Consider the following 23,771-nt stretch of genomic DNA (forward strand, 5'->3'; position numbering starts at 1 on the left):
GAAAAGCCATGACCGACTCACATAACAACCCCCCAGCTTAAGGGTTAATGCCCTCCCATTAACCTTGCCTTTCTCCCCCCCCTGACACAATAGCCTATACAAAACCCTGCTTCTGTCCCAGACCCATCCCCTCTCCCTCTACACTGATTTCCCCTCCCTTCCCTGCTCTCACATAGCTGAGTTTATTTCCAACATCAGTCCAGTCTGCTTGCACTGGTTCTCACTGTCTCTTTGCTTGCGGATACGTTCCTCCGAAACGTCGGTTAACACATCTACATGGTGCAACATCCCAGAAGACTGCTTTGTTCATAGTCACCGCTGTGAAAACCTCAAATCTTACAATTATTCTGTTCTCATGCATGATAAGAACCATCTAAATGGGTCCCAAGTGGAGAAACATCAACCTCTACATTCATAAGGCTTCTTCAGAAAACCCCTCCATGATTCTGTTGCTTGGATTAATTCTGTCACTGAACATACCCGAATTACCACAGGACAGAAACTACTCTGTCTATCATATTACATTATTTTAACACTCTGCTGTAACCATCAAGCCATCATATGGACCTATGTATGTATGTATGTATATACACACGTACACATACTGCTACAAGGCCACAATATAAACTGTTAAAATCACACTGTTTCATGTTCACATAACACACATATCTTCACTATAATAAAAGGTCCAAGTCTTCATTTAGTGGTTGTCTCATTGATCCCTGGTAAGGACTTGCTGATAATGTTGACAATGAAACAATACTTCGTATCTGTAAATCTGCAGTTGTCAATGTCAGGTTTACACATAACTTCTGCAGTATTTAAACTTTTTAAAGCCTATACCAACATACCTACATCACTGTTCCTCAGGTCAAGTGACAGTTATCGATTAATACTTACATAATAACTAATCTTCTTAAACATTTCATTAATGAACCAATCTAACAAATGAATAACACAGCTCCTAATGTTCTTTATCATTCATCGCACTTGGTAATTTAATCATTTTGTAAGGTACTTATGAAACCTTCAAATGTGTTAGATTGTGTATGATGTATGCTAACACTGCAGTTAAGTACTGCATCATATAATGAATACAATTTAGAAGGGATGAAGAGCTGGTCATTTTTCTACAGTGGCGTGGGACTCCATCACTTACATGTGAATCAAAGATGCTGCTTACATAGAATTGTGTAGCTACGAAAACAAAACACCCTACTGATGTTTCACATGTGCTGTAATTAGATGTTGCACCTACATTTATAAATCATCAGTCTCAAGCAGGGGCTGGCCTCTTGGCTATGAGCTTACCATCCATTACCTTCAATCCATGTCGACTTCTAACTGCAAATTTTGCAATGGCTGCAGCCGTGACATATGGAGTGTGTCGCAGATCAACCCTTACCAAGGCATCGCACCTTGCAAGGTGTTCTAAACTTGCATCTGTGAGAAGTCGACAATTAGAAAGATTCAGACTATGAAGTAAGTTTATGGTTGCTGCAGGAGGTGTTGCTAATTGAGCCACCCCAGCATCAGAGACCCTCTGACACCCTGATATGTCCAATTCAGCCAAACGAGGAAGATGTTGTGTCACATAACGCAGGGCAACATCAGTTAAGTCACAGCCTGCCAATCGCAAGGTGCGTAGGTTTCTAAGTCGTGATTTAGTATCCACAAGACCTGGCCTAGAATCTGGTGGTGGACTCAGAATGTCCCTCAGGGAAGCGTCATTGAGTCCAGATACAAAACTCAAGTCCAAAGAAGCTAAAGGCGGGCAAGCGCAGGTACGTAATGCACTAACCCCTGCCCAGCTACACCCTTGGAGTGAAAGTTCTCTGAGTTGTGGAAGCCTGGTCACTAACCAAGCTAACTGCCGTTTTGCTACACCACTCCAATCTAAAACTAACTGTTCTGGTTGGCGCCTGGTTATTCCAGCCAAATGCTGTGCAGTCAGGATATGTCTATGTGACAGCTCCATACGGCGCCACAAACTTGGGTCAACAGAAAATCTTGACCATGTCCTGCAAACTCCAGCACAGATGGCAAGTTCAGCAGGACTAAGATATCGAAACACAGGCAAAATGCAAGCTTTCTCTAAAGCAAGATTTGTACATCCAGTTGTAGTCCCACCCATTACTGCTCTGGCTAAACCAGGTGCAGGTCGTACAACATAACTGGGTCTCTTCAGAACTTTACTGGAATTAGCAGAGAGCTGATGGGCTAACTGTGTACGTAACGCCAATTTTCTTGGTTCAGCAGGGCCACCAGTTCCACTGTTGCTCATGTTACCAGGGCTTGCAACACTTGAAGGCAAGTCCTCTGCACTCTGACTGTGTTTCAGTGCTACACTACCAGGTGGTGAGACACTGGCTTCATTTGAAGATAATATTCGTTCATCCCAGTTTGATGACTGATGCTGTAACAAATAAACCACACTGACTTTACCTGCATCAAAGAATGCTACAACATTACTTTCATCAAGTCAAGCACAAATATCTAGCGAGTCACAGATTCACACTAGCAATATACACCTATACACCATATGATGGAGCCATGATAATGCAGTTGGTATGTTGACTGGCTAGGGCTGGATGACTGACAGGTTGGAGTTCAAGTCCTCAAAGGGACAAGGCCCACCTAGCCTCCTATCCAATGGATATCAGGGGCTTTTTCCCCAGAAGTAAAGCAGCTGAGAAGTGAAGCTGGCCATTCACCTCCAACTAGTGCCAAGGTCAAGAATATGTGGATCTATACGTCCAATCACCCATACGTCTTCATGGCATAGTGCTTAATTGACTAGGCATAGGGACTTTACCTTTTTTATGAAAGGAAAAATAAGGTGAACAGGAGAAACTACCTCTTCCAACTATTGACATCACCAGAACTCAATTTCAAACATTCAAGATTATTCTCTGATATGAGATAAATTATAAATTGTAGCTAACAGGTGAATATGTATGCCACGTTACACGTACTATATGTAAAATTTGCATTTTTCTGAGCAAAACATTTAAGAACCTGACATTTGATCTCGCTGGTAAATGAAATTACCATATGTTGCAATTATTATGTCACTGCCAAGTGCATAAAAATTCCACTTCAAGTAATTTAGTTATGACATTTCGCCATATATGCTATCATGTGAAACTGTAGAAAATTTGCTATAAGCTTTACCATTTCCTTAAAACAAGACTGAACATAATTAAAAAGAAACTAAATGGTAGACCAAAACTGTGGACATTTCACTGTCTTATAACATAATATTCTAGCATCCTGCTGCACATCACTTAGGATCAAATGATGCTGGTTCCACCGTCTCACATGCAACACGTCTTTCTATAAAACTTGCAGCAGTCAGCACGCCAATGGACTGGCAAGATAGCAATCATGTGACTTGTGTTTCTGTGTGGTCAATGCAGGCCAATATAACAAGGACCTGTCATAGCTTAGATTAGTGTGCAGTGCAGTTGAGAGTATAAGGACGAGAAAGGAGCACATCCTTTGTGGTGAACTGTGAAAAATAGTTGAGTACAGATTAGGACAGAGGAGTACTAAGTGATTGAAGACAAAGTAACAAGAAGACTCAATAGTGATTTGAAGTGCTAGTTTCTATGTTGAGATCCACTGCCAGGACATGACTAGTGAAGATGGAGAATCCTAGTGTATGTGCAACAGTGAACTGTAAATTGTGTAAATCAGTGACAGTGCTGTATTAACTGTAACTGAGATTGTAACCGAAGTGCCAGTAAAGCCAATCATCTGAACTAGAAGCCGTTATTTTCGTCACGCGTACCCCCATACACATGACAATATGGCCATCTCTATGTGCATGTGTATTCAAAGTGATGGGTTGTTATACTGTGCGACTTTTATATGAATTATTCAAAGTGACGGGTTGTTCGTCCTGTTGTGTTATGCTGCGTCTTTTTTTTATGAATGCACTCTAAATACACATGCACACAGAGGGGACCACACATCAATAACCAAAGCCACGATAAGAGAAACAGCAATTTCCTCATCCAAAATTTTAAACGCCTGATGATGACCATATTGGTCGGAACATATAGTGAAGTTATGTGATGTGTAAAACTTTTAAAGTGAACAGCTTTTAGTAGGTTTTATAGAAAGAAGTGCTGCACACGAGACAGTGGGACCAGCAACATTTCACTCACCATCTGAGTAAATATTTAATGTTCATTATATTCTCGGAGTATGGTCTACTTCTGTCTACTGGTGAAGAGAAGTAATGTTCATAATATTCTCAGAGTATGGTCTACTTCTGAAGGGAAGTAATGTTCATGATATTCTCAAAGTATGGTCTACTTCTGTCTACTGGTGAAGAGAAGTTATTTAATGTGTGTACATGTGTATATAAATGGCAGCAGCTGAAATTAAATTTGAATACTAATCTTGAACACTACCATCAGATAACCTGTACAGCCACTTCAACCCTAGCTCCAACCTTGAAATCACTAAAATATGTCAATATAATAGCCTACAGATGGGAGCAGAGCCAACTCCCAGAATGACCATAGTATCTCCATTACAATATTAGAACATATCAAAGAACCGGGCTAGAGAATAAATGATCACACATAGCTGAACATATACTCAGACCAAATTTAACATCAAAATCATTAGTACTGAAGCCCTAGTAAATATCCAAACTTACCATTTCCACATCATCAGGGAAGCCACTGAAATAATCAAATACTCCAATAACTTCATCTGTGAAGATGGATATGAACTGAGTAAGGTCTGACTTTTCACCTCTATTCCTCGAGCCTCTCTTCTTAACAACACAGTCCCTTCCCACTGGATAACACCATACACCATAGCCCCTCCCTTACTCCCACTATGATACCTAGATATCAGGCCACTTTGTCTTTCTGCCTTATACCCTCTGATGATAAGTGCCTGCAGTGAACACCAAAATGTTGGGACAGTTTCTATATACATGACTAACCACCAAAAGCCAAAGTTACAGGCCACAAAAACAAGAAAAACTCTGAAAGCATTCATAGTATTCAAGCTCAATAAACAGATAGTCTTTCAAACGTTCCTTTAAAAGAATTAAAATATAAAACTCTGTCCTATCATGCATGGCATAAGCCCCTTAATTTTGCAGCATGTCCAGAAATACAGAAAATTTTCCAGATAGAATGGCCATAAAGCATGCTTGTTATTTCTCGGACCCCACATTGCTGTAACTCCTGCTATTGTACTTGATCTGTAAGATAGGCAGTGTTATTCTGTCCTGAAATGCTACATGTGAGATACACATCAGAATAACAAACTTTCATGTACACATGAACAGTTATTCTGCAGGAAGAGGAAGAATAAGACTGAGGTGAAAATTCTGTTATGGTTCCACACAGAGAACTGTTCACAGAAATGTAAATAAATTAAAACAGAACTGTCAGTGGATACACCTAGACACAAAAAATTTCCAGTATGTATTATTCCATCAAGACTCCAAGCCAACACATACAACAAGACTATTTAAGGATGCACTTAGAGAAGAAATTGGGGCCAAGTATTAATAGTGGTTTGTGGCCAGCATGCTCCCCAGACTTCAAGAAATCTGACTTTTATTTAAGGAAAATTCTAAAACATCTTGCATATAAAACCCTTAAGAAGCTGCAAAACTGAAGGAAAATATTCAAAGGGCAGTTTCTTCCACTTCCCAAAAAACCGCAATATGTGAATGTAAACGTACAGAGGGTCAGGGGTGTGTGAGGAACAACAGAGGGCATTTCTAACATCTGCTGTAATGTGGGTATTATTTGCAATGCATTTCGGCCAAAAGTTTTACCCTTTAGTTGCACTAGCCATCTGAATCTTAGCTGACCCAACCTGACGTGATAAGCATTTGACTCTCTCCTGATGACTTAAATGATTTGTAGCCACAATCATGTTTACCCCCACTCCCCCAAAAACACTTCCTTAGGATTACACTGCAATGATATAGCAAATACGTCATAAAATTCTCACTAATTTTATTTAATGGCAGATATTTTTAAAAAGGCTATTATGTGATATGCTGCCAACGCACCTCTGCAATTTCAACTAGTAGTGACAGAAGTGAGTACACACTGCAATAAAGCAAGATATTGCTGAAGAAACAGATGTGTATGTGTCACTGCTGGTTATCTGGTAATATACTATTCATCAACATGTGTGTTCTTGAACCAGCATTAATTGGCTAGTTATTCACTTATTCGCGCCATAGCTCAAGCGGCGTCGTTGGCTTCCCACCATGGTGGCCTGGGTCTGATCCCGGGTCTGGTCAAGTGGGATTTGTGGTGGACAAAGTGGCCTTGGAGCAGGTTTTCTCCGAGTACTTCGGTTTCCCCTGCCAATCTTCATTCCACCAATTACTCCACAATCCCCCCTCTGGGGCTGGTACAATAGGCCAGAAGTGGCCTCAATACAAGGGACTTAGTCCCACCCCACTAGCAATAAAAAAAATGAAGGGGCACGCGGTAGCGTAGTTGGTTGAGGCACTATGCTACAGGCCAGTAGATTGCGGGAACAAATCCTGATGAGATGGATTTTTTCAATTTATCTAATCCTTCCAGCCGCACTATGGCCGTGGGGTCGACTCAACCTCTACCACAAATGAGTACCAGGAATATTCTTGGGGGTAAAGGGCAGCCAGCATATAAGACTGACAACCTTACTGCCATCTATGAGCTGATTCTAGAAAATGTGGGAACCTCAACCTCTCACAAATCTGTGGGCCTCCATGGCCTGTTACAGGGATACCTTTACTTTATTTTTACCTCCTAAATGAAAGTCAAATTAATTAACATGTTAAGCTAACACCCTCAGTAACACAAACAAAGAAACACCAAACTGTTTTGCATAATATAAAACAATATCATAACATTATGTGACAGAAGAATATTGATGTACTGTTTTAATGAATTTCTAAAAACAGCATTATTTAAGTTTCTTGAGTTTCTTAAGCTGCAACCTAATCTAGGCCTTGAGAACTCAAGACATTACATTCCATACAAGGAACCATTACACTGGAGGAAATTTGGAATGAGATGTTGCAAAACAACTTAATCTCTCAAGCGTAAGAGCTAGTGGATGGTTCAGTCACACTATTCCTTTAACATGATGTCACATAGTGGCTAAAGGATAAATACATAAAGAATCAAGAAAACACACAGGATGATACTACTAACAAATTGCTCCAATGTTGCTGAAAATGCCATCTTCAGTTGATTCCTAGATAATAAGATTACTTACATAGTCAACACAAGATATTACATGAAATGTGGTAACATGCAAATTCAGTATGAAAATGGAAAGGCTATGAACTCTACACAAATTAACTATACATGGATTAATATTATGTCACACAGACAATGTATTTCAGACCCCATGCACCTAAGAGGGACAGACATATTTATTCTTACTTCTATAAATTTATAAATTATTCTTGCCATGTTCAAATTCTGGAAACTAAAAATCCAAGTAGAATATACTCTTTTATTCTCATCCAATACCCCTCCAGATATTTGTAATGGCCTGGACAGACCACGAAATATTCAGATACTGAAATAAACAGACATACCTTGAATCCAAATTTTGTAAAGGAACAAGATGGTGCTGCCAAGCGAACCAAACAAAACAGCCAGAGCTAGAACTGAAGCAAGCATCCACAAGCATGTTACCACAGACATACTGCAACCAAGCTAAGTGTTACCTATTGCATGCCACATACACAAAGCACATGAAAGGAAAGCAAAATGGTGAAAAGCATACATAACGAGAACAAAGGTACCAAACTCTAACCTTTCCTTGCAAAAACACTTGCTTATAATGAATAGATCGCCTGAATAAATGCCATTAGGCTATTACCAGAGGCATGAGAATGTAATTTAATACTAATTACTAATTTACAAGAGAGTAGATGTATTATTAACCTACTGCACTCGATGTTTTTGTGTACAGGAAAATCTACTATTTCTGGGATTATTTCTGAAAAAATTGACATTTAATGCTATAAGGAAGACAGAACAGTTTCAAGAGCCCTAAGTTCATCCAAGTGTTATATGGAACTGTTCTCAATATGAATCCTGGGTTAAAATTATAACCCTTTTGGGGAACACAAACCAATGAAAATATATGCATCTTGAGACTGTTCATTCACCCCTACCTTATCACATTAGGAATGACCATCATTTAAGCTCAAGCACAAAACTTTCTTTCTATACATACTGAAATACTGACTCTATACCCTGCCAATACCTGATCACTATAAGACTCACTCACGACTAACATAAATTACATGACTCACAAATTTGAACTGCACGTATTTTAACAAACGAAGTTATACATAAGTTTCTGCTTATGACTTGAATGTTAAGCTAAAATCAGTTTTAGTTTTTTAGTGTGATATTAAAAAGTGCATGTATGTACACACATAAAACTACTCATGCTCATAATTTGTGCTGGATTTCTAATCCAACCCTCATAACCTTATTGTTAAATTCCTTCCATATAACACTGTTCTGTACAAAGTTAACACCAATCGAGGAAATGGGTTTGTACAAGGTGGTTCAAATATGACGGGACTGATTTGTGTGTAAACAAGACACACTGCGCAGCAGCTGTGCGATCTTGAGAGAGTGAAGCCACAACCTTCACCCTCCCTCCTGTTCGGGTTAGAACCTGTTCAGTCCTGTCTGGGAGTTGCTAGAGTGATGAGCGAACAGAAGGTACCACTGACTGTGGAACAACGCATTATGATCAAATTCCTCATTGGAGAAAACGTCCCGTCCACTGAAATTCACCACGGACTCCAACAACAGTATGGGGAAGAGTTTCTCTCACGGACCCATGTGTTTGAGTGGTGTAAGTGCTTCAGAGAGGGCAGAGAGCGCGTGGAGAATGAACCGCATGATCGTCGGCCACGAACATCCATCACTGAGTCAAACATTGATCGAGCGACGCACTTATTCATGAGAATAGGCACATCACTATCAAGGAACTTGGAGGAATGCTGTCCATCAGTGTTGGTAGTGTAGAAGACATCGTGAAATACCACCTGCACTATCGCAAGGTGAATGCACGGTGGGTACCACGCACTTCGATGGACGTGAACAAAATGGTGCGCATGCAAGCTGCCAGTCGTCTCCTACAGCAGTTTGAAGATGAAGGTGATGCATTTTTGAAGTCTATAGTGACCACTGATGAAATGTGGGTGCACTACTTCATTCCCAAGTCCCAGCAATCATCACGCGAGTGGCGGCATACCAGTTCTCCCAAACCCAAGAGAGTTCGGAGGAGCCGTTCGGCAGGAAGAGTGATGGCAATGTTCTCCTGGGACTGGCAGGGGGTTATCCATGTAGGACTTTCTGACAGATGCCAGAACAGTCAATGCAGCTTATTATTCACACCTCCTGGCAATAGATGTGAAGGAAAAGTTCTGATCCAAGTGGAAGACAGGTGGAAAGTGGGTAGCCTTCCTTCAAGACAATGCACGTCCCCATACAGCCATAACAATGGAAACCCTCTGGAAATTGAAAGGGAACCTTCTGACACATCCGCCGTACAGTCCCGATTTGGCCCCAAGTAATTTCTACCTGTTCGGAAGGCTCAACTCAGACTTGCAAGGCATGCAGTTTGTGGATGACGCCGCCGTCATTCAGACTGTTTGGGAGTGGATACACCACCAACCACAATCCTTTTTTTTTTAAAGGGCATCATGATGCTTCCAGAACGTTGGAAAAAATGTGTTGACTCCGGAGGGGAGTATGTTGAAGACTGACATGAGCAAGTAAGAGTTTGGCAATTATGGTTTAAAAAAAAAAATCAGTCCTGGTCATATTTGAACCACCTTGTATAAAATAACACACAACTGCCAAAAGAATGATAATTAAAAGGAAAAATTACAATTTTCCATTACAGTACAAATAATCAACGGCCAGAACTAGTATCAAGTCATGTGGAACAATGAATCTGTAGCAATAAGGCCAATATTCTCAGATGCAAGAATAATTTTATTGGTTTACTATTTCACCTTATATTTCTCAATTCTAGGTTAGGTAGGTTTTCTGTGACTATAAATTACACATCCACTTACAGAGAAGTAACCCTTTTTTTTTTCCAGAGTTTCCAATGTGCAGTAATGCCATAATATGATGGAGGGAAAATATGAATACAGTGAATACCCAGCTAACTGGCATGTAAGGACTTGGATGTAATGTTTGCATGAGACGCTCCTACAGACATCTAGTACAGTCAAAACAACATGTCTTCGCTTTAGTCAATGCATGGGATGCTTCCTAGACAACATGGTCAAATAATGGGTAAAAAAATTCAAATACATATACTGTATCACAATTGCAATTTCAACTAGCCTTCACTGTCAAGGCGACCGCCTCTTTTGTGTAGTGGTCAGAGTACCTGGCTAAAGATACAGAGATCCTGGGTTCGATTCTCGGCACTAACCGATTTTCTGAGAAGTAGTGGGTCTGGAATGGGGTCCACTCAGTCTCATGAGAATAACTGAGGAGTTATTTCAAGGAAACAGCAGCTCTAGTCTAGAAAACCGAGATTAACAGCCATGGGGATCCGTTGCGCTGACCACAGAACACCCTCTATCTGCTAAAGCTGGCACTAACTTCGCCAAGAAGTGGTCATTTGGTCAGTATAGTTCCCTTGCAGACCACAGGCCATGGAGTTTGTTTTGTTTTTCACTGTCAAGGCACCTGCATAAGGGAGGATGTCAAGTGCCACTGCTAGAGATGGCTGAGGTGACTATGTGGCAAATGAACATACATGCATTGAAAATTTGTTTTTGAATAATTTTAAGTAATGGATTTTTTTTTTCATAATTTTCGGTGAGTGGGTGAGAATTCTGGATTGGATACCAGGTAACTGGGAGTGTACTGAGTATTATACTTTTTCTATTTCTTTATTTTCTTCAACTAATATAATCTGGGTACAATATAAAACTTATAATATCAGGTAAGTGTCAAATTTTCTATATTAGAAATCACAATACACTGCTGTGAGGTGCTCGTGAAGATGGTTACAGTGCTTGGAATAAACACTAAATATCACTCTATCAGTTGGATTTTAAATTTGATATGGATGTAGACAACATTTAGGCTTCATCACCCACAATGCTTATAAGGAATTAAAATATCAGCAATGTAAAGCTGTCCCTGTGTGTTAACTAATTATGCACTATGCCAAGAAGACATATGGGGGAGTGGATGTATAGATCCATGTTTTCTTGGCCTCAGCACTAGATGGGGGTGAGTGGTCAGCTTCACACCCCTGGTACCCCACTGGATAGGAGGCTGGGTGGGTCCCACAGCCAGTCTGAACAACATGGAGAAAACTCTGACCCCTTGGTCATCCAGTCCATGGCTAGTCATTATACTGACTATGCTATCCTGGATCCTAGTAAAATAGTAGTGGGTGAAAATTTCAGTTGTAATTAATTAAGTCCCCTAAAGATACTAATGTAAAAAATTATTCTTACATCATGGGTAACTAAATGATGTGTTGTTCTCTAGTTCCATTGACATTTCTTCCTTTTTTAGAAAACTATACATTCATTTTGCAACCCTGAAACAATTGTTTAGCCTTAGCCATGAACCCCATTCATAGACTGTGTGAAAATGTACTTAACCCTTCGGCGCGGGCATTTAAATATCACTGTTGTGGGGCCTCCTGCAGTAGTATTTTTTAATTGCCCATTTAAATTTTGCTCTAAATTATATTATGTATCATAACTTTTGAACTATATCAGATATAATTATGAATTTTTCACTGAAATCATCTTAAAAGAGGGTTTTATAATCTTTCCTTATAATATGAGCGCCCTGTATCTGAGCGATGGAAGCAAGTGGATTAAAAGTTGAGTTTCGTATGATATTTCTTGAAACATCCATCTAAACACAACCCTGCCTCACATCCACTACACCAGAAACAAATTCTTTCCTTTTACCATGTTTTGCGCACACCACACATCTTTTTTGAGGCTTTGCTTTTTTCCTTTGGCTGGAATATGTTCCAGGAAATTTCTTTCTGTGAATCTTTTAGGCGGCGGCTCAACTGACGGACGCCCGTATACAGGATGAAGAAAACCAGAACTGTGATTTTCCACGAGGCCTTGTGCTAGTGAAATTCTGAACTTTAGCGTGCCCATGTTTTTGTTATTCGGGAGACACCGATATATGACCATTGCATTACGTATTGCTACATTGAGTAGCCTCTTGAATAACTTCTGATACCACTCAGTACTCTTCTTTTGTTCAAGTAAGTACGGCTATAGCATTTGATCCGTCAGATCCACTCCTAGCATGTTTCTGTTGTAATCACAAACAACCAAGGCGCTTTGTTTCTTGTTTGCTTTATTCATAACCACACGCATATCATCTTTGTGGTATGTTGATATCATAGTCACTCGGCCATTGCAACTGTAAGGTCAGCGTTCTATTTAGACTAACTGGCAGAGGTGCAGGAAATTGAATGTTATGTTTACACAAACAGAGAGCGCATTCTTTTCACAACAGCCCCATGCAATCGTCATCATGCTGGCGTAGTTCGTTCCATATTTATGGACCTTCGAAATTAAGCTTACAGCTTGGCATATGGTGTACGGCAAACTGCAGGTAGGACCATTTAAATACCAGCGTGCCATGTATGGCAAACCGCACTGAAGGGTTAATAACACTATGATCAGAATGCTGTTTGAAGTGTTCTACCTGCCAGGACATAATGCCATGTAGTCCGTTGAAAGTCAACTGACGTTTCAGATGAACACATCGCCTCTATATTCCGGGTCAAAGAATGAGCTTGGCAAGAAACCAGCATGAAAGCAGGTGGCAACAAGAATTGGTATCTTGTTCAGCTGATTCTTTGATCCTGAAGATGGAGGCAATGCGTTTGTCTGCAAAGTCAGTTGACTTTCAACAGACTATATGGCGTTGTCTGAGAAGACAGTACTCTTCATTACCACCACTGTGAAAACCTCAAATCCTACACAGGATACTGTATGTCAATGTTTTAAAAAAAAAAGTTATTTTCTTTTTGCATGTAGCTGTAGTGATTTTCACAGAATTGTACATATTTGTCCAAAGTTATGTCACAATAATGTATACTTCAGATGCTCAATATGACAGTTAATTTTCATGAAAAGCTATTATTCAGAGTTGGACATTTTCAAGTTTCAAAGAATACTACACTGATAATATATAGTCTCACTGGCTGTTCCATTTAATAGCCAACTTAAAAAAATTCTGCATACATGAAAGTGAATGACTGGAGAATGTGCTTACAGAATATAAACAAGCAAACATTTGTTCAGCTTTCACTACATAACACACAATGAAACTGCCAGTCTTCAAGTAAAATAATTTAAATTACTGTCATCCTAAATCACTAAACTCAGTCTTCAATGATGACATAATGTTCTTTCTTATTTACACATGACAGTAAACATCGAGGAAGTGGGAGAGAAACTATAATATTGTAATTCAATTACCAACACCACAATAACTGTAAGACTGAATTTCTCACCACATTACACTTCATGTATAATAAAACTGGAAGGCAAATAAGCTTCCATTTAGACAGCTACAGTCAGCAGAAGTAAAAACACATTCACTTTGCACCTGTATAAACATAACCTCTGATTCTTGCATAAGATTCATGTCCTTAACACCACATTCACTGTAATATGGCAGCCACCCCCTCTCAGAGTGGGAGAATTTAAGGAGTAACTTTACTATTTCTCCAAATAACTTTTTTGGTTTTCTGTTTCTTCACAAAGGCCTATTTAAAAGGCCCCACATACACTAATACAAGTGGCACCATGCACTGCAACACTTCATGAGACTTGTATCTGTTTCACTGCAGCACATACATACTATGAGGTATGCTTTGGTGTCAGCTTCTACCAATACATACTTCACAACTTACACTAACACGTCTCTTTAAAACATCCACACACTTATTGCAACCTGCATCATGACCTATTAATTACCACTTGTATCCACACATCCTGGACCCTTCAGGTCTGCAAAATTTACCCAAAATTCTCTGAATATTTGGGTCAAAGGCTGATTATCAGTATTATGTTGGATAATGTCCACTGTCCCAGTATATTTCATTTGCATGACATTTTGGAAGTTGGCTTCAGAGGTAAAATAAACAATACAATGACACGGAGGATCACTCTGTTTAATGGGCGAGGGTTGTTATTGGAATAGAACCCACACATATAACTTCTATTATTTTAAACACTGTCAGGTGATCGGAGTGACTATAGACAGGATCTTGATTGGTAACTGCATTTACTGAACACTTACAGATCGAAACCACAAGCAACTATGGTACTAAAGCTAATTCACACACACTACAGCACGCACTAAATCTTCTGTCTGCTGTGTCTTCACACTCTGAACAGCCTCAAATGTCATAGATCTCTCAGCTTTTGTGCTCAGTGCCTTGTCCTTGCTGGCTGTTTCCACCTCACAACTTGGCGTTGCTTTGCAATGACTTACAATAGTGGAGCTCCTCTGCTTCCCATGCCTACAACAGGGGCAACTGTCTCACAACAGCCTCAGACTTGGACTGGTCTGTCTGGCTAAAGACTTTCCAAATCAGACCAACTGGCTTGTGTTTCGATTCTCCAGCACAGACCCAACAGAAAACACCGCATCCCACAATTCCTCTATTGCCACATGACCTGGTAGTCATGGAAATGTGTTTACAGAGCTATTGCCTCACAATGGCTGCCTCTGCTGATTAAACTAATTGGCTTTCAGTGGACATGCCACAATATATTATAGCAAAAAATTCTGCCTTTGTAGAGGTCCATTAGGTTTGGTGCTAAATATAGCTACTAACAGTAACTGCTAATCAGAAGTTCGGCAATATTCTTTTTTGGGTGTAACTGTCTTCCTGTAACTGAAGTATCATGTGGTACAGTGATATCCTGGAATGGCACAGCCTATCACTAACTGCAGTACCACACATTCCACTTACTTTTGTCTGAACCACTCCGATCAACACGTTATGTGCTATGGTGTTACACATCACCCTAGTGTTAATTTTTATGTCAGTAATCTTCATGGGATGCATCGTGTTGTGTGTCATCGTAGCATTTTATGGGACTGTCTACACAACAATGTGTAATCCCCAAATGTGGGGATTCTTTGCGCTGACCACGCGACACCCTCTATCAGCAAAAGTTGGCACTAAACTTCACCGACAAGCGGCAGTCACCCTGTCTGTATAGTCAGCTTGTGGACTAAAATCACGGAGTTTTTTTTATATGGTTTTGATTACTATTGTAATGTGGGTGGCCAGAACGTTGCTAGGTAAGAGACCAGTAAACACCCCACAACCGAATACACATAAGGCAACAATGGAAGATGTGTCTCAGTGGAGGAATGTTATTGTTCATTGATAGGCAACAGCGCATCAATGAAGATGCTGGCTAGGAATCATGTAACTTGTTCTCTGTGTGGTCTTCCGTATGCAAACACTGAACTGGGTTTTCTGTGTGTGGTCTGTGCAGAGGCTCTATAACGAGGCTTACAGAATAACACCAGCAGTTTAGCAGCTGGATTGAGAGAACAGTTCAAGGCAATTCAGAGACTAGTGCAGGGTGCAGTGCAGTTGTGAAGATTATAAGAGTAGCAAAGATAATGGACTGATACACAGAATCCAAAAGCAGTACAAACGAAGATTAGAATTGAAGTGTTAAAGACTTTACTTTATGTGTTATTGTTCCAATAATAATTTGAAGTGTTATAATTCTTTGTAGTTATGACTGGCAGTTGTCCAAAAATCGACTGCCAATCCAAACCCGTGTCTTAGTCTGTGTGACAACATAATATTAATCCACTGTATATTTGTTAGATTATACTTTAACAAAGGGGTGTATTCATTAAACAAATGGTAAAATACTGTAATAAGATGGATATATATTAAGAAAACAATTTAGTGACCATGAACACAATTCTGTAGGTTTGCCCGATGATTACCTTGTAAAGGTTGAAACTTGTAGGGACGCCTTTGGCAAATAATCAAATGCTGGAATGTTAGTATCAATTTGTTCGTTGATGTAACTGTGTAGGCAGTCCCATGAAACACTGATTATGTTGATAGTAGTGTTTATAAAGTGCTGGTAACTTAATGTAGAATAAGTGTACATAATAGTAAAAGAAGTTGAAGGTTACACAGATATGGCAGGAGGTGTTGTGGGGGGGGAAGACAAAACAAGGTGGGGAGAGTCAAAGCTGTAAACTTGTGTACTAACACATTCAGCAAGCTGTATGCTGAAATGGGTTTCAAACATGTACAAGGTGCTATTGGAAAGTTCCTGGATTGTTACTGTTAACTGCCTTGGTGAAAGAAGATGAGAGGTGAGGCCAAGGTCACACTTCCACAAGCCTATTGCATTAGTATGCCATGTGACACTGTGCTGTGAACAAGTGCTGATTTTGAGTGCTTTTTCGACTTCCTGTTTTGTTTTGTCTGTGATGGATGGCAAAAATTGAGAAATGTGTTGCATCAAGTTTCGTGTGAAGCTCAGTAAATCCACTACTGAAACCTTTGAAATGCTTCATGAGGCTTTTGGAGAATATTCTTTAAGCTGGACAGCGGATTTTGAATGGGATTCATGTGTCAAGGCTGGTTGAGCATCAGCTGAAGATGAATGTTCAGGGCGACCAAGCACCAGCAAAACAACATAAAATGTTGACAAAATTCCAGAACTCATCTACAAAGACTGTTGCTGAACAATCCATGAGCTCACACACACTGCTGGGATCAGTTATGCAGTTTGCCAGGAGATCTTAATGGAAAATTGGTACATGCTCTGCACTGCCGCAAAGTTCATTCCCCGACTCTTCACAAATGATCAAAAACAGAAGTGGGTACACATGTCTTGAACTACAAGAGAAGGCTAATGAGGACCCAGCTTTTACTTGTATCTCTAGGATCATAACAGGTGACAAATGTTGAATTTATGGTTATGACCCAGAAACAAAGCAAAACTTGTTGCAGTGGAAGAGCCCACAATCACCACAACCAAAAAAGGTGCAGCAGGTCTGGAGTTCAACAAAGAGCATGCTCATTTTTTATTGACATGAAGGGGATTGTTCGCCCTGAATTTGTTCCTCGTAACACTACAGTCAACTCTGACCTTTACTATGATGATTTCAGACACCTGTGAGAACATGGGCGACGAAAAAGACTGGAACTTTGGTGCAACCACAACTGGCTCCATCATGACAACACCCACATGTCCATGAAAACGAGAGTTTGTGACAAAGAACATGGTTATTGTTCCCCAGCCTCCCTACTCACCAGACTTAGCCCCCTGTGATTTCACTTTGTTTCCAAAATTAAAAATGAAACTGAAGGGATGACGTTTTTAACAGTGTCTGACATCCAAAAGGGAATAACAAGCAGTACTCAACAGCATTAAGGAAAATTACTTCCACGGTAATTTGAAGCATGGCAAAAATGATGGGATCACTGTATACATTCCCAAGGAGACTGTTTTGAAAGAAACTGAAAGAAAACTTAAGATTTTTTTTAACCTAGTCCAGGAAATTTACGATAGCACCTCATAACAAAACTGACTTCAGAAGCAACCAGAAGATCAATGACCACTATATACAGACTATGAGCGATATCTGGAAAGTAAAGATACAAGTCCAGTAAAATAGCAAGCAGTTCCCCCCACCCTCCAGAAATAGCAGTGCTGCCATGTGAGATGGGAACTGTATGACAGGGCAGAGTTCACCTGCCACAGTCATGGCAACATTGTGCTCACAGTGTGTTTAAAACAGTTGTGTCGATTCAAAATTCTGCTAAATGTGAGATTCGTGCAGTAATCTGATTTCTTGACGTGAAAGGAACTGCTGCTGAAATTCATCACCAACTTGTTTCTGTTTATATTGAAGACGTTATGAACAGTGGCAATATGGTGTCATGAATTTGAAGCAGGAAGAAATGATGTTCATGATAAAATAAGGAGTGGAAGGCCATTTGCTGTCACTGATGAAATCATCCAAAAAATAATGAAAACATTCGTGCTGACAGATGTTTAACCATCGATGAACTTCACCAACAATGTCCAGAAGTGTCAAAAACTGGTCACCACAAAATTGTTACAAAAAGATTAGGCTATCGGAAACTGTGTGCATGTTGGGTGGCAAAAATGTCGACAGATGATCACAAGAAAAACTGAGTGGCTGCAGCGCAGCCATTCACTGCACATTACAAGGATCAGGGCGACGACTTTCTGGACTGTACTGTGACAGGAGATAAAACTTGGGTATCTCATCACACACCTGAAAATAAGCAACAACCAATGCAATGGCACCACACACACTCAGCAACAGCAAATAAATTCAAAACCTCACCATGGCAGCCATCTTCTGGAACAGGAAGAGGCCACTTCTCCATTTTTTGCCTCGAGGAGACACTATCAATGGTGCTTACTGTGAGACCCTGAAGAAACTACGTCAAGTTATTCAAAACAAGCAGAGAGGAATGCTGATGTGAGGAGTCTGCTTACTGCACGATAATGCCTGTCCTCACAGTCCTTGTGCCACGCAGGAGTTGTTGCAGTCCTTCAAGTGGGAAGTATTGGCCCATCCACCACACAGCCCAGACCTTGCACCAAGCAACTATTACTTGTTTTCTAAATTGAAGGAAAGTCTGGCTGGAAAGACTTTTTCAGATGGTGATGAGGTTCAAGACGTGGTGATGACATGACTAAGAGAGCAGGTGGGAGATTTCTAAGATGCTGGAATAAAAAAACTTTCCCAGGCTCACTAAGTGCATTGCGATGCATGGTGACTATGTTGAAAAGTAAATAAGGGTATGTTGTAAAAGTGCTAAAAGTGAATCCAAAAAAAGCTTTACAAATATTTTCTGGACTTTTTATCTTTACTTTTCAAATAACCTTTGTATATTTAAAGGGCAAATCAGAAGGAAAGTGTGCTAAGTAACACAACTGTGTGACACACAAGTTTCACAATATGTGGAGTTTGTGCAAAAATGCACCAGTTCTATTTAAGGACTGAAATTTTTATATTACAGACATATTTCTTTTAAGTGAACACAAATGAACAAGTACTCAACTTCTCTTTTAAACACATTAAATCGGCTGCTGAAGGTATTTCAGTTCAAGTACATACTGAGAAATAAAGAGTACTTACTGATTATGAGATGACATTGTTCTGTGGTGGAGAATATACCCAAGAAAAATAAAAGAACAAAGGAAACAAAAATGATCTATTACTTGGATGAGACTCAGGTGAATGCTAGACACACTATTAAGAAAGTACTGACACTACAGTTGAAACAGCAAAGTATGCCTGTCTAAGTAGACCATCTATGGAAGAACTCCAATGTCAAAGTGGCTGTCATATACACAGGTGATGAGATGGGATTTGTGGGAGGTCTGCTCACCTCCAAGGCAAGATCTAAGGACCATCATAAAGAAATGGATGGGAAGAGGTTCGAAGTGTGGTATGCCAGAGTTCTTCCACGCCTTGTGGTAAACATGGTCACTGTCATGGAAAATGCACTGTACCATGCTGTTATGGTGGGCAACATACCAAACCAAATCCAGAAGGAGACATGCCCAGGATTTCTTAATCCCATAATGTGTCCTATGAGTAGAACTCATAAATTAATATTAAGCTGCATCCCAGAACATCCCTATTGTCTGCATGCTACCAGCACAAAGTCTATAAGATAGATGTGCTATATGGAAGAGAAACTCTTGAAGCTTCCACCATACCACTACTCCCTAAATCCAATAAAAATGATATGGAGACAGCTGAAAGATTTTGTAGCCAAAAAGAAAGAAGCTTTAATCAGCATTAAGTATAGAAGCTGATGGACAAGGGAATACATCAGGTTATGCCACACATGGGAAGACTGCATTCATTCATAATAATTTGTGAAGATGGGCTAACATAAGAATTCGTGGAATCTCTGATAATCAGTGTTGAAGAAGACAGTGACATCAACCAAGAGATGGACACGGAAGGCACTGAACCTCCTGATGAATAAGAGATATATCTCTGTCACAGCCTATTTGTTTGAACTTTATTTGTTCATGTTTCATTGAGTTAAATGTTCTTAAACAGGCAGCAGACAGCAATATGTGGGCATAGGGATATTACTTCACCTCTCAAACAACATGGGATTAGGTACAGTCCCATCTTCAATTGACAGTTTTACGTTAAAACAAGAATGAAATGCCACATATCAATTATACTGTGGACAACAGGCAATGTCCAACAAAATACTGGTAGAACTGCCCCTAATAATAGTAAGAAGGACAAAGATGTCTTTCCTCTATTGCCATACAATGACCCCCAAAATATCTCATCTTCTGATGACACAATTATCAGTCTCTCTTGACATACCTAATAACCTTCAATTTAAAACTGGCACCATAAGCAGTTTATAAGAATGAAGAAATCTGCTGCTTCTATGTGGTCATGATTTAATAATTTTCATTTCATGCATTCTGTTGTGTTATAATATACAATTTCTTTATTAAATCTGTCACAACACAACTATATTAAGGTCAGTGCCTAGTTTGGTTCTGCTACATGTTTTGGCTATTAAAAGCCTTCATCAGGCAAATACATGGCTAACATATGTACACCACTGAACTGCAGGACCAATAAAATTGGATACAATATTAATTATATTAGAAATACTTGGCATAAAAATACAATAAATTAGATTATATAAAACAAGTTATAGTATAAAATAAGAATAAAATTCTTCAAGTGATGCTTTACATCATCGAGTCAGTTGTTGGTTGTGATTTTGTTGTGTTCCCAAGGACAGACTGGTGTATTCTATATTTTGTGTATACAAGTATATAATAAACTGTTTTGGAGGCTCGTGATGTAAATGTAATAATACTAACGTTAATCTGAAAATGATATGAAAGTAATAGTATTCAATTTTGTTATAATTTATGATTTTAGTATTGACGATAGAGTGTGTTATTTACTTACTATTTAGTCGGTGCCTCATCTTACAAAGTATTGTCCGTTCTGTAGGGAATGTAAATGACGACCGATTTGGTGATGTAAGATTGAAGTCAATGCAAGGGAGGGAGGAGGGGAGCTATGACAGTATACTGTTTTGTATGTATCAATGATTACATCATATACAGGGTTAAACATTTCGGTAAAATTATCATTCAGTTGCAAATTTAGTCTGCTGATTTAGTAAATGTGAAATCCTTTTAGTTTAGTATTTTTAATATAATTGATATTATTGTATCCAATTTTATTAGTACTGCAGTTCAGTGGTATATATATGTTAGCCATGTATTTGCCTGATGATGGCTTTTAATAGCCAAAACATGTAGCAGAACCAAACTAGGCACTGACCTTAATATAGTTGTGTTGTGACAGATTTAATAAAAAAACTGTATGATTTAATAAACCTGTTTTATAGGTACAATTATTGCTAAAATAAATTGAAAACAAAGTTAACTACACTGAAGCCATGAGAAGTCCTACAATATGAATGACAGCACTCAAGGCTTCCTCCTCTCTGCCATCTTATTTCCTTCCAGCTCCATTTGGCCTATTTCAACCAGTACAAAGTGCTTGTTGCTAGTAAAGGTTATAAAATAATATACAGTATACTAAAATTTGCATGAAGAGAATGACTAGATTGCAGGGGACAACAAGAGAGTATGCTGAATGGAAACATGTAGTAGCATGATGGACATCTGGTGGAGGTTGATCCATGCGACTTCTTTCTCTAGCTTCAGCAGAGTTAACACCAATTACATACACAATTTAGTACTATCCCCATTCCATACAAGGTCTGACAATAAATTCTGCAAACTCGCAGCTGTGTGCTTGCCGTAGCAGCAGTGGACAGAAATCTCAGTATGGTTTGATGATGTTGGCGTATCACCGTTTCACAGCTGTGTTGTTGTTGTTGTTGTTGTTGTTGTTGGCTGCGGTGCTGGCATCGGCAGAAATGACCCAAACTTTCTGCCAACAACTAATGGACCTTGCATCATGACAATGCATCTGCTCAAACAGCAGTCTGTGAGGGAGTTGTCAGCTGGTAAACAAATAACTGCTCGAACACCCTCCCTATTCACTGCATCTAGCCCCAAGTACCATTTTTTTTGTTCCCAAAGATAAAGGAAATATTGAAAGAATGGCATTTTGATGACACTGATGATATCAGGAGTAATATGACAGCACCTCTGAAGCCCATTCCACAAAACCAGTTCCAAAATTGTTTTGAAGGGTGGACTAGGTGCTGGCATCGGTGCACAGCTTCCCAAGGTGAGTACTTTGAAGGCGACCACACTGATATTCAGCAACTTTTACCACGATGAATTTGTGAACTTTACTGTCAGACCATGTATACCGTACCTTAGGACAAACAATTACCACAAAAGAGCACTGTGCATCAACTACATGATAACTAGGGACCGGAATTTTATGCCCTAATAATCCCTTAAATATGTATGCATTTAAAGACATCAATTTGTCAACAAGCACAAAATTTGCATGAATTGTTTCTGCAACACGGTGCAACCCATGGGCAGGGCAAGTCACATGTGTCATATTTGGAAATATAACTTTAAGAGCAGTACCGGCTTTCATCATATAACTTGCGGCATCAGTCACAAAGAGCAATACACGCTCATACTGAATGCCATTCGGCCATAGTAAATTTATGGAACTGATAAAAAATTCGGAGACTGCAGAGCTATTTGTGGTTTTTAATTGCGCTAATGCAAGAAGAAATGGGGTATACTGTTCATTCTTATTAACCTTTATCCTACGGGCATTTAAATTCCGGTAAGGGCAGCTGTACGGAATTAATTTAAATACCCGCGATTAGAAATCCGTAAAAACTGTAGTCACTTACTAAATTTGCTCCTATTTCTGCAATTTCTGTGATAAACGAACGAAATAAACGCTGTTTTTTTCTCGAAAGAATATAGAATCAGATATTGTAATTTACAGATTGTATAAAACATGTTAAGATTTTTACACTGGCTCCAAATAAGAAATTCCCCAGTTTTGTTAATTTCTCTACAAGAATTCATAGTTTCTCGGAACGCTTGAATGCATTCAGATGCATGACCACTTGTGCAAGTTTGCAACACAGCGGATGTTATGTCTAAAGAGTTTATCGGAGTCTAAATGACGTACTACTTCTGGAATGAGGACGGTGGACGAGTGATATAAACTCACGTGTCGTATATAGATCTCTGCTAAACAATATGTGCCCTGTTCTTATAGAGTTCAAGGCTAGCATTCTTTATGCATAAGTTGCCGTACCGACACACAGCGTAATAGCATCGTGGCTGGAAGCATTCAGTGGAGTGTAAAATTTCAAAGTTCGATCGTAACATGTGGTAGTGTCGTTTGGAATATTCTGACATATTTCAGCTCATCAATGACTTCGATTCAGATTGCAGTACCGACAATTCTGAGAGTGACGTAGAAGGTAGCGAATCATAAAGTGATTTCGAAGAAGACCCATCATCTTCGTCGGCAACCTGGGGACCACCACACCAGCGTGGCACGAGGAGTGTGAATAATTATTCAGGTGGAGCTGTGGGCAAACTGTGGCAAACAGTTATAGCATCTGTTGTCGAACCTGGAAATGGACAAATAAGCTATTTTCCCATCTCCTTGATCTGAACAGTTACATCCTGTTGTCACACAGAGAATTTCGTCTCGCTCTTGTGC

At 39.5% G+C, this 23,771-nt stretch overlaps 1 protein-coding gene across 2 annotated transcripts in view; it reads right to left on the minus strand.

Annotated features, from left to right (window-relative positions):
* Nucleotides 1-245: 245 nt before the first annotated feature.
* Nucleotides 246-23,771, minus strand: part of LOC111871260 (jmjC domain-containing histone demethylation protein 1) — a 55,531-nt gene continuing 32,005 nt past the window's right edge. For both annotated transcript variants that reach the window (XM_023864236.2, XM_033754172.1), the window contains exon 13: nt 246-2,416. In XM_023864236.2, coding sequence (XP_023720004.1) covers nt 1,277-2,416 — 1,140 coding nt within the window. In that variant the 3' untranslated portion in view covers nt 246-1,276. The remainder of the gene's footprint in view (nt 2,417-23,771) is intronic.

Source organism: Cryptotermes secundus, unplaced genomic scaffold (genome assembly GCF_002891405.2).
Source record: "Cryptotermes secundus unplaced genomic scaffold, Csec_1.0 scaffold699, whole genome shotgun sequence".
Classification (NCBI taxonomy): Eukaryota; Metazoa; Arthropoda; class Insecta; order Blattodea; family Kalotermitidae; genus Cryptotermes; species Cryptotermes secundus.